Here is a 15,726-nt window from a genome sequence, read left to right on the forward strand (position 1 = left end):
ACTTTTTGTGTATTTCACCATATCTCGAGAACATTTTAAGTGAATTAAAAAGTTGTTTGTTCATCTATTATATATAATTCTCTTACCCAAACGTGACTCCCAAATACGTGGCTCCCAAATTTTGGCTGTATTTCTTTTCCGCCGGTGGCAACGTTTGCTTTGTTTTGAAAACACCAAAGAATTCTGCCTTTTAATGATGTGTTTCTGATCTAATGTATATAATTCTCTTACGTGGCTCCCAAATTTTGGCTGAAGTACTTAGTATAACTAAATAAGATTCTTTTCACAACAGTTAAATATTTATTTTATTTTCTTCATTCATAGAGGAAACAGACGGCAAAGAATTCTGTTAGGTTAAAAAACATTTCGCTAAAAAAATAACGAATTCTAAAAGAAATAAAAATAAACAACTTAAAAAATAAAAATGCTGTTGCCAGCCATAGAATTTTTTGAAAGTTAACTTAGCAACATAAATCAAAATGACATAGAAGCGCAACTAGATCAAAATTATGATACCTGAGCGCTTGACGTAACAAATCCTTCAATTCTAAAAGTGTTGTATCGCCAAATGCCCAAATTAACAATTGTGTTCTTAAAGAAATTCTATAAAAAGTTTTAAATAAACAACCTACTTCTACAACTGCTTCTTGAAGAACTTGGCTCATTGATTAAAAATATTGTTTTAATTTTACCGTACTAATTTTACTTCTACTTTCATTATTGCTATGACCCTCTTTCATTACATTTTTCAACTTCATGCTAAATTTGAGGACTTTAAGTTGTTTTGTGGTTGAATACTGACATTTAGAAATGTGTACATAAGAAAATTAATATTTAGAGGTTAAGAGTTGCCTCAGAAAAATTTCAATTGTTGACATTGAACTTAATAATGGAAACAATCGTTTTTGTGAAAAATTGTATTTATAAAATTCGTTTGTCCAAAGATAATTCCATTCAAAAAATAAATTTGAGTGAAAATTTATTATTTTTTATTTTTTTATTTAATAAAAATAGAAAAAGTTATGAATTGTAAGGTATACATTTCTTGCATAATTTTAAAGTATGTAATTTTATAAGGCAAAATACAAAATTTGAGCGAAATTGGTTGCATAGTTCTCGCTAAATCGAATTTAAAATGATATAAAGAAAGTATATCTTACAATTCGAAACTTTTTCTACTATTATTAAGTAGAGAAATGAAAAATGATAAATATTTACTAAAATTTACTAAATGTTTTGCACGGAATTATCTTTGGACAAGCAAATTATATAAATGTGTATAAATTTTTTTTTAATTGACTTAAAAAATTCTCAAGATATGGCGAAGTAAGCAAAAAGTAAAATTAACATTAAAGGATTCGAACTCTGGATCGCTCTCCTGTCTAAGAAATGGGGATCATATTTCATGATTGTGGCTACCCCTTATATTTTGGAGGTCAGAAATCCGATTCCATTAGAAAAATAGGTAAGTTTATTTAGGGAAAATACGCTTTTTTGTGTCTGATTTCATAATTTAAAATATCGTATGCACTAATTAATTAACATATTTGAGGTTACCCTTCGAACCATAAGATTGAGAGTTAGATAATAAAGATCTGATGAGATTCAGAAGATCTAAAGTTATTCAGGGGGGTCCGTTCTTTGTTTGATTCACTGTACAGAAAACTAATTTGCATAGGTTATATTTTTTTTCATCTTAAATTAGTAGTTTTGCTCTGTAGTTTTTAAAATTATTTATTTCATGTCCATTGATTATCAACGCTAGATCGATTTAAAGCATACATGTATCGGTGAGTGAATAAGAAGCCATGCCATCCCTTGCAGTTGGTTACTTTGTATCAGCTCCATCTTTTGTTTTTTCCTCTTCGTTTTTCTTCCTCCAAATATTAAGCAGCAGTGGATGAGTATCAGTTCTTTCCCCCCACCCTTCGAGCAGTAAACAGCTGTTAGTGGTTTAGTATATACTAGTGGGCTGCGCCCCCTGCTCGCTAACGCTCGCCAACCCCCGATAATTGCTACGCAATCTTATATGGTTTGCTTCGCAAATCAAGCTCGCTACTAACTTAGGTACATTGCAAATGCACAAAATTCTAAGAATTCAAAACAATCATTCAAATCCATATAACAACTTTTTNAATGTAATTTTACATGGGAAAATATAAAATTTGTGTGGAATAGGTTCAATAGTTCTTTAGAAATCGAATTTAATATGATGTAAAAAATGTATATCTTACAATCCGAAACTTTTTCTACTATTATTATATAGAGTAATAAGAAATGATAGATGTTTACTGAAATTTACTAAATGTTTTGCATGGATCTATCTATGGATAAGCAAATTTTATAAATGTGTCTAATTTTTTTTAATTGGCTTAAAAAGTTTTGAAAATATGGTGAATAATCCCAAAAAGTAAAATTGACCTTTATGGATTCAAGCTTTGGATCGCTCTCCTGACTAAACTATGGGGATCATATTTCCCAGATTGTGGCTACCCCTTATATTTTGGGGGTCATAAATTCGAATCCATTAGAAAAAAAGGTAAGTTTATTCAGGGAAAGTACGTTTTTGTGTCTGATTTCGTAATTTAAAATATCGCATGTACTAATTAATTAGCATATTTGAGGTTACCCTTCGAGCGATAAGATTGAGCTTTAGATTATAAGGATCCGATAAGATTCATAAGATCTAAAGCAATTCAAGGTGGTCCGTTTTTTGCTTGATTCACTGTACCAAAAACTAATTTGTATAGGTTATATTTCTGTCTCACCTTAAATTAGTAGTTTTGCTCTGAAATTTTTAAAATTATTTATTTTATGCCGATTGATTATCAATGATATACATGCATACATGCATCGGTTAGTGAATAAGATGGCATTCCAACCCTTATATTACTTTATATCAGCTACAACTCCTGTTTTTTCCTCTTCGTTTTTCTTCCTTCGAATATTAAACAGCAGTGGCTTAGCATCAGTTCTTTTCTTTTACCCCATCGAACAGTAAACAGCTGTTAGTGGTTTAGTATATATTTTTTAAAAATTTAAACGTGTCTTTAAAAAATTTTTTTACTATTATTTCATGTTATACCATAAGCACATTTTCTTTATGTTAGAACCTGTGCTTCAAGACATGGTCGGAGTTTTCCTCGGTGCTGGAAGTGAAACAGTACGTCTCACATTGGATTGGCTTACACTGACAATGGCTGCTTTTCCCCAAGTCCAAGAAAAAGTAGCTTCAGAAATTGAAACTGTTATTGGTCGAGAACGTACCCCTTGCTGGAAAGACCATTTAAACATGCCCTACACTGAAGCGACCATTATGGAATTAATGAGATGGCGAACCATTATTCCTTTAAACGTTTTGAGATAGTAAGTACTCTTACACGAATCTATAAATAGAGCTGCGTTTGCTAAAGACAGAGCACTTGACTCCGAATAATGTAACTTAGGTTCGAATCACAGCGTGGACTGGTTGATATGAATTCTGCTCCCGGCTCGCACCGACAACAGTGCTAATATAAATCCTCTTCAGTGGCAGACGGGTCTTGGGTTAGAATTCCTTTGCAGTCAGGATAACCATAGGAGTCCATAGTGTTTCTCTCCATGTAACGCAAATTAAGGTTAGTTCCATTAAAAAGTCTTTTACGAAGGCAAGTTTATCCCAATGCCTTATCCAGGAGTTCCCTTGTCTTCTGGATTATGTTCAAAATTACAAGTGTATGGAGTTGAACATTGATTGAACTCAGAACTGGGTCGGCTATTCAACACCGGTTATAAAATTTGATGGCTCATTACTTTGATTTTGATAACTAATCGCTTCGAACAGTTAAACAGTTAAAATAATTGTCCTTTTACGCTTTTATTTGTAGTTTTTCAATAACTTTAAAAAGAAGTATAGGTTTTCATTAGAATGGGAAAGATTTTACTCCTAAAAATTATTATTTTCTTACCAATACTCTCCTGATCTACATAATAGTATTATTACTGCGCATTAATTTCAGAGCTCAAATACAAAATTTCAAAAATAGGCTTTTTCTAGTGTAGTATATAATAATTTTTTTTTTTTACCTAAGTTTCGAAACTAGAGTTTTAATACCTCTATTTGTTATATGTCAATCATATTAAGCCTAAATTGGTATCGGAAATTTGATACATTCATTAAATCTCTACTTTAAATAAAGTACATTATGAATACAATAATTCAATTACAGTTTTTTTTTCAAAATTTAAATTTTAATGAATTAATTTATTTTCAGCACACTTATGGATACAGAATTGAATGGCTATTATATTCCGAAAGAAAATTACGTGATCTTAAACTTGTGGGATATTCATCACAATCCTGAATATTGGGGAAAAGATGCAGAGGATTTTCAAGTCGAAAGATTTTTGACGGATGACGGTAAACAAGTGAAGAAATCGGAATATTTTATTCCATTTTCAATTGGTAAGTAGAGATTTCAAATGGACAATAAACAATACTTAAAGTAAATTAATTCCTCTATTTGGATTCATTTTACAGGGAAAAAAACCAAAAACTGAAGCATCTTATGCATATATTTTTTAAAAAAGAATCTGCTCATAATTTGTATATTTTTAAAAGAAAATAACTGTGCTTATACTCTGTTGCAAGTTAAGGAAAAAACGCGATTATTCCTATAGAGAGAGCCTGTTTGCATCTAGGTGCACTCTAAATGGATGCCAAGCTCCAGTGCGAACGAATATCAGCGTCGTCAAGTCGAGAAACGACATAGAACGACCTTCTTTTTGCTTATAAAAAAGGCACGAATTAAATTTCTTTCCGACGAGTTTAACTTTTAAAAGCTTTTATATTGTTTTGAAAGTATAATTAAATAATTTGATACCTAAATAAAAAGTAACTATATGCAGTCGCGGATGATTCCTTAAATCCTATACCGCAATGGTCTTGCTTAGGAGTATAGGTATAGGTATAACTTCGGAGTATAGGTATAAGTATAACTTCGGAGTATAGGTATAATTCCTGAATGGTCACATCATTTTAAGGATTCCTCGTTTATCTATTTTCCTACATTGGAAACATAAAACAATAAAAAGGAAGTTAGAAGAGTTTACATCATGTCAAACTCGAAAACATCGGAATGGGAGGTCACTGAGACCTCTAAAAAATTTCCCTTTTCAGGTATTTGGAAATTTGTCTGACATCAGGCTAATTTAAACATTGTTTACTTTGCCGAATGCGTTTAAAATTGAGCAAGCAATTCTTTCTTATTCCAGTAAAAAAAGGTCTCAGATAAAGAGAAGTCTTGTTATAATCAGAAAGGAACGAAAATACGGTTTTAGCAAATGAATTCTCATTTAACTTGCACCACAGCCAAAGATCATTTTCTTAGTATGCATAAAACTATAAAAAATGCTAGTCGCTCAATTATGGGAAATGATTCATTGCTTTGCTTAGAGCCAATTCCATGCAAAAATTAGATATAGATTCGGTAAAACTAGAGATCGATAAATTACTAATTTCCGCTTTACTCCAAAATCTTAAGTTCGTGGCACGCTTGATTAAATTGTGTAACTTTAAATTGATCGAGATTAATAGTCTCTATGAATGATCAAAAAACATCATAAACATTTTATAAGGTTCATAAGTGAATAAACACAGGAAATTTCTAAATGATATAGAATTTTATTTGCTTAATTCCGTCCTTCTGTTTCACCCGAGATTGTTTCATGCTTTTTCCACCCGTATTAAGCTGTTTCACCTCTTGTTTTTACCATTGATACTATTCCTATACCAAAAATTAAATCGATGTAAAGAAGTTGAATTATACTGATGCTAAAGAGCTACTAGTTAGAAGTAAAAAATACTTTTATAAAAGTTTTGTATACTTTATGTAAGACACTGCTAGATATATTTTGGTAATTGTCGTACAGAATAATAAGGACATTTTTTGTTAAAAAAAACGTAATCCTGTTTAATAAAGCCAAATTATACGGTATTTAAACTATTAATTTTGCAATTATTCATTTCACATGGAAACAGTTTACCTAAATTTCTGGTTTTCAAAATTATAGTTTTCAATACTACACATTTAGAAAAAATACGAGATTCTAAAGTAAATTTAACCGAATAAATTCTTTTTATTCCATGCTCATACTGCTACCAAATTTTACTACATTTTATCGCATGACAGAATATTTTACTGTAACCATAGTGCTTCGGTAAAAGTTACTGAGCTTTTTGCTGTTCTAATTGGTCCAGAAAAACGGTAAATTTGAATATATTATGGTAGTTTTGACCATTTTCTGCGCAACTGTTTTCATATTTCTTTCCCTTTGACATCAAATTTTATTATAAATTCAATGGTTGAATTGGTTTTTTCAGGTAAACGGTTATGTCCTGGTGAATCTTTCGCAAAAATGGAAGTTTTCTTGTACTTTGTCGCAATTATTCGGAAATTTAAGGTATCCTTACCACCTGAAACAAAGCCAAATTTGGAAGGAAATTTAGGGATTGGCCTTGCTCCTAAACCACATGAGCTGTGCTTAACCAAGCGAAATTGATTATTCAGTTTCTTTGAACCTCAATTAACTCATTCTTTTTTTGTCATACAGTTTCAATTTTTCGCTCATAATGTTTTAATTTCTCATTTCTCATTTTTAATAAAAAAAAAATTTATACGAGTATTTTATTTATTTATTTTGTTATTGTTTACTAGAGTTATTCATTATTACAACCAGTGATCTATTTATGATTATAATTAATTAATGGGCACTAATTTTGGAGAAATGACAGGCATTTTAAGTCAGCGTCTATCTTAGCTTCAATTCAAATCCTCCAGTACAATTATCATATGTGATCTTGCAATTCTCCCTTCATAGTCCACACTACCATACATAAAACAGCTCCCAAGACAATATAGACTTGAAATGAAATAGGTGCTCTCGTATTACAACCCGTATTAGTACAGTACATATACTCACTCCTTAGTATGCATTCTTTCAGTACTTCTCGTTTCGCCCGTCCTGAAGGAGTTAAAAGCAGTCTCGTAGAAGCTATATGCAATGCTGCGCGTATATATTATAGTTCTCTGATTTTTATTAGCCATTATGATTGAAAATATAGATTACAGACGGATATTGCATACAATTTATCTGTAATAATGCAATTGACTGACTATAAAATTTCAGTTTTCTATTTATTATTACATGGTTTATAATTGAATTTTATCCATTACATGACATAAATAAACATTATTCCAAAATAAAATCAGTTCACGACCTTTAAAGATATTTTTGATGTATATATTTTATATTTGGAATAGAATTTCAGTAAGAATTTGCCAATATCACGCCAAATACTAGACTTCACATACGTTTCTAGTAACAGAATTATTTTTATCAATTTTGTGATTTTTAAATATTTGCTTCATTCTTAACATTTTTTATTTTAAAGTAATTCAAAATTTTAACTAGATATGATATTTTATGTTTGTATGAATACTCCATTGATTAAAAGAAAGGAGGGAAATAGAGTAAACTTGGTCTATGATTTCATATTTGTAATTAAAAATATGATAAGGGGGAGGGCTTAAAAAAACTGTTTCATTAATAATTTTTGGGGAAGAAAAAACATTTTAAATCAACAGATTAAATGTTTTTATTGTTTATTTATATATTGTTTTATCTTTTCCGTTAAAATATATACAATATAATATAATGAATTAATATATTGTTATGTAATAAATATTATTGTAATGCTCACAAGTGCCATTAAAATATATAGTTGGAGTTTAAAAATAAAATTTGAGATATAATTTGTAACGTACTTGAACTGTAAGCATAAGTTTATGTAATATAACGTAACAATGCGACTAGGAGGGGTTAGGATGTAGGGTGAAGGGGGAGATTTTGTGAAAAGGGTAAGGAAGGGAATCAAAATTATGGAGGGGAAAAAAAGTGACGAATTTTAAAAACTCCCACTTAGCGGTTTTTAATAATTAAATGATGCACACTTTAAACTTCAAGATACATTGAGAAAAAAAGTATGTTCAAAACTACAGAATATGGTGAAATTTATCGTGTTTCTGGCTCTATGGGAACACCCAAAAGTTCGGTTATTTTTATAGAAGCACTTTGGTAATGATTTTGGAAAAATAAATAATAACATGTTATACAAATTTTGTAATTTTATCATGATTTGCAAGAGCATGTTATAGAAATAATTTATTTCGTTAAATTTACTTCACAGTTTCGTATTTTTTACTAAACGTGTATTAGTAGGAACTATAATTTTGAAAATCAGAATTTTTAGTAAACTGTTACCATATGAATGGGAAGAGCTACCAAATGAATAGTTTAAATAATGTATATTTTAATTTAATTAACCAGATTTTTTTATTATCAGAAATGTCATTATCCTACACTACGTTTTCTCTGCTTACTTTTTATGCATTATGCTAATGTTTTATTGAAAATATTTCTATCGTAAGAATCCTTCCATGAAAAGAAATTAGATTAGTGCAAAAATGTTCGAGCTATTAAGATTTTAATAAAATTTGATTAACTGTGTAGAAGTTGCAGACTCCATCTCACCAGCGAAGAATTCTACTCTAAAGATCAAGCTAGTTTCGACACATATGAAGATACAATTTAAATATTAAGATATTAAGGAATCAGAAAAATGTATGTAAAAATTTTATTTTAAAACCTTCTTACAAATAAGTTATCATAAAATACAGTAGCTTTTTAACAAAAACACATAAAGCCATTCAAAAACATATCACAACCCTTTGAATAAATTACTCATGAACCCCAAGCACTACGAAAATAATAAGACATATACATTTTAATGTAGGTTCTCAAAATTTATTTACATCAATATTTATTCGAATGTATTTATTGAGTAAATCTTGAGAACATTCAAAGTGCAAACTTCCAGAGGTATTTTCTTTTTTATGCTGGTATGAAAAAACGATATTGAAATCAGTTCAAACATTTTAATGATTATTCTAAATTTCAATATTTAGCCAAATTTTGAAAAATTATTAAGAGAATTTAGCTATATGCTTCTTTAGTTTAATGATACATTATAGTATTTTACAGAGTAATGGTTTAGATTCATTCTTCAATAGATGATGATGTAAGCGTAAAAGCACCGAGATTGTTAAAATGCTAATAATACTACTTAAAATTGGAACAGAAATTGTAAATTTAGTAAAAATAAATATTAAAGAATACCGAGTAAAAATATTTTTTTAACTTGACACCATTACTTATCATCTATAAGTAAATTATAGGTAAATAAAACAGGTAAATAAAATAGGTAAATAGTAGATGGATTAATTTCCAAGTCTGATACTCTTTGGAAGTTTTCTGTTTATGAAATATTTGCTGTGGTTGCTTCTAAATTAGTACTGATACCATTATATTTTCGTTTTAATATTGATACCATTATTTTTGTCTATGATGTAATTCAAGAAAAAATAATGGTACCATTGATATTACTATCATTTTTGTCTACGATGTAGTTTATGTAGTTTAAAAAAAATAATGGTACACTTGATGCCATTAGTTTTTTCGACTACGAGTTAAGGTTGCATACAAAAATAGTTACGGTATCAACTTTAGAAAAATATTGCAAAATAGTTTTATTTTAAAAGCTTTCAATTTATAAAATAACAACATGCATTGTACGAACAGATAATGACGCTTATTATTTTCATAGTGCTTTATAATACAAATAAACAAATAGCTGCCCGAAGCAAGATGAACAAATAATATCAATGAGCATTTGATGATCTTATTTCATATGAACAATAAATAATGATATAAATAAATAATATAATAAATAAATGAAAATAATAAATTAAAAATGATTGGCAGTGTCATGACACCATAGAAGTATTATTTGCTACATTTGAATGAACAAATACTTTTGAACTACAATAAATAAAAAAAGTGAAAAAATAGTTTTAATTGGTAAAAGACAAAAAGCTGGTTTAATCCACATGTATACAATACTTTTAATCAGTTTCATCTTAGCATATAAAAACGATGCTAGAAATTACGCATTAGAAGGAATAAACTTCATTTAATTCATTAGAATATTTTTTTGATTTGTCTGTAATTAAAAAAATGTTTAAACAGCTAAGAAGGATTATTAGTTTCAAAGTAATTTTTTTTAAAAGTATGCTAAAGTAAAATAAAAAATCTAATTTAAAAACTGCATAAGTAATTTGAAATTTGAGGTATTAAGTAAAGGCTTAATGTAATATTACATTAATTTAATAATTATTTTTAATTTCAAACACTTTTCAAATTACACAAAATTAATGTAAGTTTTTTCTCCCATTTCATTCGCAATTCTCACGAAACAATAACAGTCATAAACCAATAAGGCGATGACAAAAGTGTATTTTCGTGTTTCAAGTTAAAAATATAAATCGAAATTAATTTCATCAGAAAGCTGGACTTTTTTGAGTGAATATTTATAATTACTAATTGAAAATAGTATGAAATAAAATAAAAGCAAGTGGAAATAAAAGGTGAAACTTTTGTTCAGAGTTAGGTTAATCAGTTAATGTCTTTTTTTTAAATTTCATTTTATAAGAGAATAGCTATAAATACAACAAAATTTAATTTTTCCAAAGCGGTGACTGAAACATGTGCTATTGTTTTTGTTCTAAAATTAAATCATATTACGATGAATCTAAAAGCAATAATTTTAGTTGCTTTTAAAATGAAACGCGAATATACTGCGTAAATAATCGAAGGGTCAAAAAGGGATATTATATTACTCAATATCCATACAGCGAATTCACATACTAAACTATGCAAATAAGAAATATTTTGTTAAGGCATTTCTAAAGAAAACCATTACATATTACATTAGAGAATTGTAATTATAAGAACACAAATAAGAATTACTTTACAAATTCATAAAAAAAGGAACTTTGTTCTTATACAAAAATAAATATTAAAGAGTTTTCAGTCAATCACAGAAACTTGCATGTCATAGGAAAGTTAAGAGCAACTCTTTGAGATTATTGCTCTCCAATTCTCTATAAAATGAATTGAATCTTTTATTTTGGTTCCAATTTAATTCAGCCTCTAAACTCTTTTTCCGCCCTCTGGTGTGCTACAAAGTAAGCTACAGTGCAGATGTAGATGACCAGAAGCAAAGCAGTTGTAACGCCAAGAGCCATTATCGATGTTCTAGAAGCACAATCATCGAGAATACCAATTGACTGATGAATGGCGATGGTTTCTAAATTGAGAATACAAAATCAATAATGATGCTAGAAAACGGTTAATACACTGTAAATAATGGATAATTGAATTTCACCAATCTTTTTAAAAACTAAACTGTTTCTTGGTATATGCGCCGAGCGAATATTCGTCAAAGTGATGAAGTAACTGTCGTCACTTTATCGAAGAAATGAATTTCCCCAATCGAAAAAATATATTTCGTCACAAAAAAAACTCGTAGCGCCTAATTTATCTAACTTTTATAATAATCACGTTATCGTGGGCACCATATAGCGGGATCAAAGTAGGCCTCCAATAACGCAAGAAATTAATACCCTTCTCCATTTACTTAATATTCGTTGCACTCTTCAGTGGATTCCAGCTCATGTTGGAATCGAGGGGAACAAATGCGCAGATGCCCTTGCAAAGGACGCACGCGACGAAGATCAACCTCGAGCTGTCACCTGTGCAGATGCGAATGCTGTTGCCAGGCGAAGGATATACAACCAGCTTTTTAGCAAGGTTCCCGATCTAAACTTCCCAAGAAACCTTTCCTCTACAATAGCTAGGCTACGTACTAGACTCCAGAACTTGCAAATCTTGTTATCAAGACTTTTTGAGGACTCTAATCTTTGCACTAGCACTGTATGCATAGACACGACAACAACAACAACAAATTAGGCCTTTACAACATAATAAGGACAGATCGCACAAAGAGAGAAATTAAACCCATGCCCGATGCGAGATTCGACTCCGGGGTCTTCCTGGTATGAGGCCAAGTCCTTGACCACCATACAAAGGGTCGGTTGATTTCGTAACTTTACTTTCATTCGTTTAGTCTTCATTCTAGTTAACAATCTCCCATAATACACTGCAATGAGGCCCTGAACCGAGGAAACATTTTCGCTATACATTTGAGACTTCACGTTTCGTCACAAATCGCGTGATTTCGTGGCGAAATTCTCAAAATTAATGAAATACAGCTCAAGGATTGTTAAATCGTCAAAAGTGAGAGACTTATTTCTTAGAGTGATAGTTGAATAAATAAAGAGCTTCGTTGAAGAAGTAACATTCACTTAGATTTAAAAACATGTCAGGGTCAGATATAAGTATAAAAGATTTATCTATTCTAAATCTTTTATACGTATATCCTAAATATTTTAAATCTTTTATACTTATATTTATGAACTATTAAAAATATTTGAGCGAATTGAACCATAATGGAGTACTTACAAATAGAGAAGAAGACGAAAGCTGAAATCAGTTGCCTTTGTATAAAAAAAGGTCACATGTTCACGTTAGAGCTATTAGGTTTGCTTTATTATCAGGCTGAATTAATTTTTTGATCAGATTCAATTGGATATCTGCAAACAACGTCACGAAGTGGGTGCCGAACCTTATTGGCTGGTGAATCGCAGCATAAACAAATATCACGATTCATCGTCAATCAGATTCGACACCCACTTGTGACGTCGTTTGCAGGTACGATATATCGTCTATATTAGATATCATTTTCATTTGCTTCAGTCCTAATTCCAGTTTAATTATATTTTTGCCCTTCTTAAACTTGTTTACACGATTTCAACTTGATGGAAACATGATTCAATTGAACAATTAGTTAATATTGCGGAAAAGTTGCATCACATTGTGGAATGTTGTAAAATATATAAGGTTCAATTTTAATATATAAGGTTCAACCAAATATATAAGGTTCAACAGTATATATAAGGTTCAACCGATTTATTTGAAACTGTAAATCATTAGTGCAAGCATTAACTTTTCAGGGACTGTTCTCATGCATCATAGGCTCACAAGAATTATATTTTCGACATAAATTATACTTTTATTTATGGCATCACTTTTTAGGCGTTCAAATGATAATTCCAGTTTTCTTTTTCTTTCGATCTCTAAGCCCTATCCAAAAATTGTTATTCGCTATGTTCAGGAAAGTAGAGTGAAGTTTGCTCAATTGTTTACTAAATAATTTGTTTTCAGCAAATACTTTAAATACAATTCTAAGAATATTTTATAGTTTTTTGACAATTTCAATGCCAATGAAAATTTTACAAATTTTTGGGATTACAAAAAAAAATTTTTGAAGTAATTTTCTGGTTTATTTCACGGCATTTAATAGCTATTTACAAAATGTTATAGAAAAACTGACTTGAGTCTTTTAATGTTGGTGATTTTTGAGGAGTATGAATAAAACAATTTCGCAAATGGTTTCCTGGTGTTTCTAAACCACTTTTCAAATCTTTTAAGTATGATTTTTAGCATCCTGATAATTTATAAAGCAAAACAAAAGAGGTGGTTATGTCTCCTGCATTAGTAGACAAGTCTCGTTTCTATCATTTCCTCTCCATTATACTATGTTTAACAGTTTAATTCAGATATTTGTCACAGTGCCGCCAAAAATCATGCTTTAAAAATCTGGCTGAGTTATCCTGCTTACGGTTGATTTCAAATTGTTTAAAATGTCTCTTAACTTATCCCTGAGAATTTCGATTCTGTGAATTATAATAATATTTAAGAAGAAACACGACATTAGTAACTTCCCAGTTCCTCAACTGTGACTCTTTCTGCAACTATTTAAAATCAAGTTTTGGCAACTTTTTGATATTTCAGCGTCAATCTGATGAATTCAGCAACATCTTTGAAAAAGTGCTTTGTGATATGATTAAACATGTTTTGATTCACTACAATTACAGCAAAAACTAATTTATTTCTAATTGCCTCATGAAAATCAACATTTGAATACGAAATTAAAAAAAAAATCACTCTACTAAATCCACACTATCAAAACTTGCCTCTAATGCTTACGCATCTTTTGCTTATTAAAAAAATAAGAGTGGCAAAAATATTAAAGAGAGCGTGTCTTTTTTCAAATAATAAAATTGTGCAGCTAAAAATTTTCTCTAATGCTTACGCATCTGTTTTTATTAAATAAATAAATGTGACAAAAAAGTATGAGAAAAAGCAGATCTTTTAGTATTTAACTTTTAATAAAGTGTGCAGCATGCTGAAAGTTTTTCTTTAATGTTACAAATTTTTTTTATTAAATAAATAAGGGTGGCAGAAAAGAGTTAAACAGAGCGTAAAGTTAGTAACCATAAAAAAAATAGCACAGCATGTTAAAACTTTTCTCTAATGCTTACGCATCTGCTTTTATTAAATAAATAATTGTAATGAAGTATTAACGTAAGCGTATCTTTTAGTTTTCAACTAAAAAAATTACACTTTTTATCAAGTAAATAAGGATGACTAAAAAGTAGTAAAAAGGCGTACCTTTTAGTTTTAAATTTAAAAAAATTGCGCTGCATGCTAAAGCTTTTCTCTAAGGCTTACGCATCTGCTTTTATTAATTAAATAATTGTAACTGAAAGTATTAACGAGAGCGTATCGTTTAGTTATCAACTAAAAAAATTTCGCTGTATACTAAAACCTTTCTCTAATGCTTACGCAGCTTCTTTTAAATATATAAGGGTGTCAAAAAAAGCATGAGAAAAAGCACATCTCTTAGTTTTTAACTCTGAACTAATTTCATACGTATCTCAAAAACCTAATGTGTGAGCTCTTACCATTGGCGGAGTTTGGTGTATGTAGCGATGTAGCTGCAGCTTCATCACCAAAATCCAAAACTAAAATCTCTTTGCTGAGTGTCATTTCATCCTCCATGGGTCCAGAATCTGAAGATGCAGATCTCTTCTTACGTCCCCACGACTCCTCTCGAGATAAACTCAAATAATCACCGCACATTGCCTGCAATTGAATTAGGAAAGATGAATTTGTATGATTGTTGTATGTAAAAATAGTGTATGCGTTAATATGCACATAATATTGCTAATCTACAGACTTAGTAAAATAATCCGTTAAAGTGCGGAACCAAGACTTTTTCGCAATTTACCCATGTAATGTTTGAATTAACAGTTTTCGTATCGTAAAAATTTAAAGATTTGTTTCTTTGCTATTTGTTCTATCAACTAATTTGTTTTTTGTTTGATTGTACTCCCACGATTCTTTAGATTTCAAAAATTAAATAAATGACATTATGCTAATTTCCTTGATTGTCATAATATTTTAAACAGTTTCGGGCTTTGTAATATATTATGAGCTTGATGACTGATGATCTGTCAACTAATGTGTTGATTATTTGATTGCGGCAACTTGATTTTCTTAGATAGCGTAAAATAAATGAATAATGTATTCATTTATTTTACATGCTTACTGATAAGACAAAAATATGATTACGTAGTATATGTATAATTTGTAAATTCAATTACCGGTTCACATTTTCCAACACAGTATTTGACGTTACATTGAAAGATAACTCCATAGGATTCCGTAAATCGGAAAGCTTCGTAGGAGCTTTCAAGAGCACCTCCTACTTGCAGAAATCTTGGGAAAATAACGGGATCGACAGGGCACCTGAAAATACGAAATATATAGAAATAACTATGGAAATGAATATTAAAGGAGTACATATATGTATATATATATATA

The 15,726-nt window shown here is 29.8% G+C and overlaps 2 protein-coding genes across 2 annotated transcripts in view; one reads left to right on the top strand and one right to left on the bottom strand.

Moving 5' to 3' along the window:
- The window catches only part of LOC107457225 (uncharacterized), a 43,326-nt gene extending 36,672 nt beyond the window's left edge, over positions 1 to 6,654 (top strand). The window contains exons 15-17 of the mRNA XM_071181057.1: positions 3,111 to 3,366; positions 4,254 to 4,444; positions 6,362 to 6,654. Coding sequence (XP_071037158.1) covers positions 3,111 to 3,366; positions 4,254 to 4,444; positions 6,362 to 6,540 — 626 coding nt within the window. The 3' untranslated portion in view covers positions 6,541 to 6,654. The remainder of the gene's footprint in view (positions 1 to 3,110; positions 3,367 to 4,253; positions 4,445 to 6,361) is intronic.
- A 4,295-nt stretch (positions 6,655 to 10,949) lies between these two features.
- LOC107437274 (uncharacterized) overlaps positions 10,950 to 15,726 on the bottom strand; it is an 85,356-nt gene continuing 80,579 nt past the window's right edge. The window contains exons 12-14 of the mRNA XM_043052336.2: positions 15,507 to 15,651; positions 14,805 to 14,985; positions 10,950 to 11,245 (exon numbers count right to left, since the gene is read on the bottom strand). Coding sequence (XP_042908270.1) covers positions 11,082 to 11,245; positions 14,805 to 14,985; positions 15,507 to 15,651 — 490 coding nt within the window. The 3' untranslated portion in view covers positions 10,950 to 11,081. The remainder of the gene's footprint in view (positions 11,246 to 14,804; positions 14,986 to 15,506; positions 15,652 to 15,726) is intronic.

Source organism: Parasteatoda tepidariorum, chromosome 5, assembly GCF_043381705.1.
Source record: "Parasteatoda tepidariorum isolate YZ-2023 chromosome 5, CAS_Ptep_4.0, whole genome shotgun sequence".
Classification (NCBI taxonomy): Eukaryota; Metazoa; Arthropoda; class Arachnida; order Araneae; family Theridiidae; genus Parasteatoda; species Parasteatoda tepidariorum.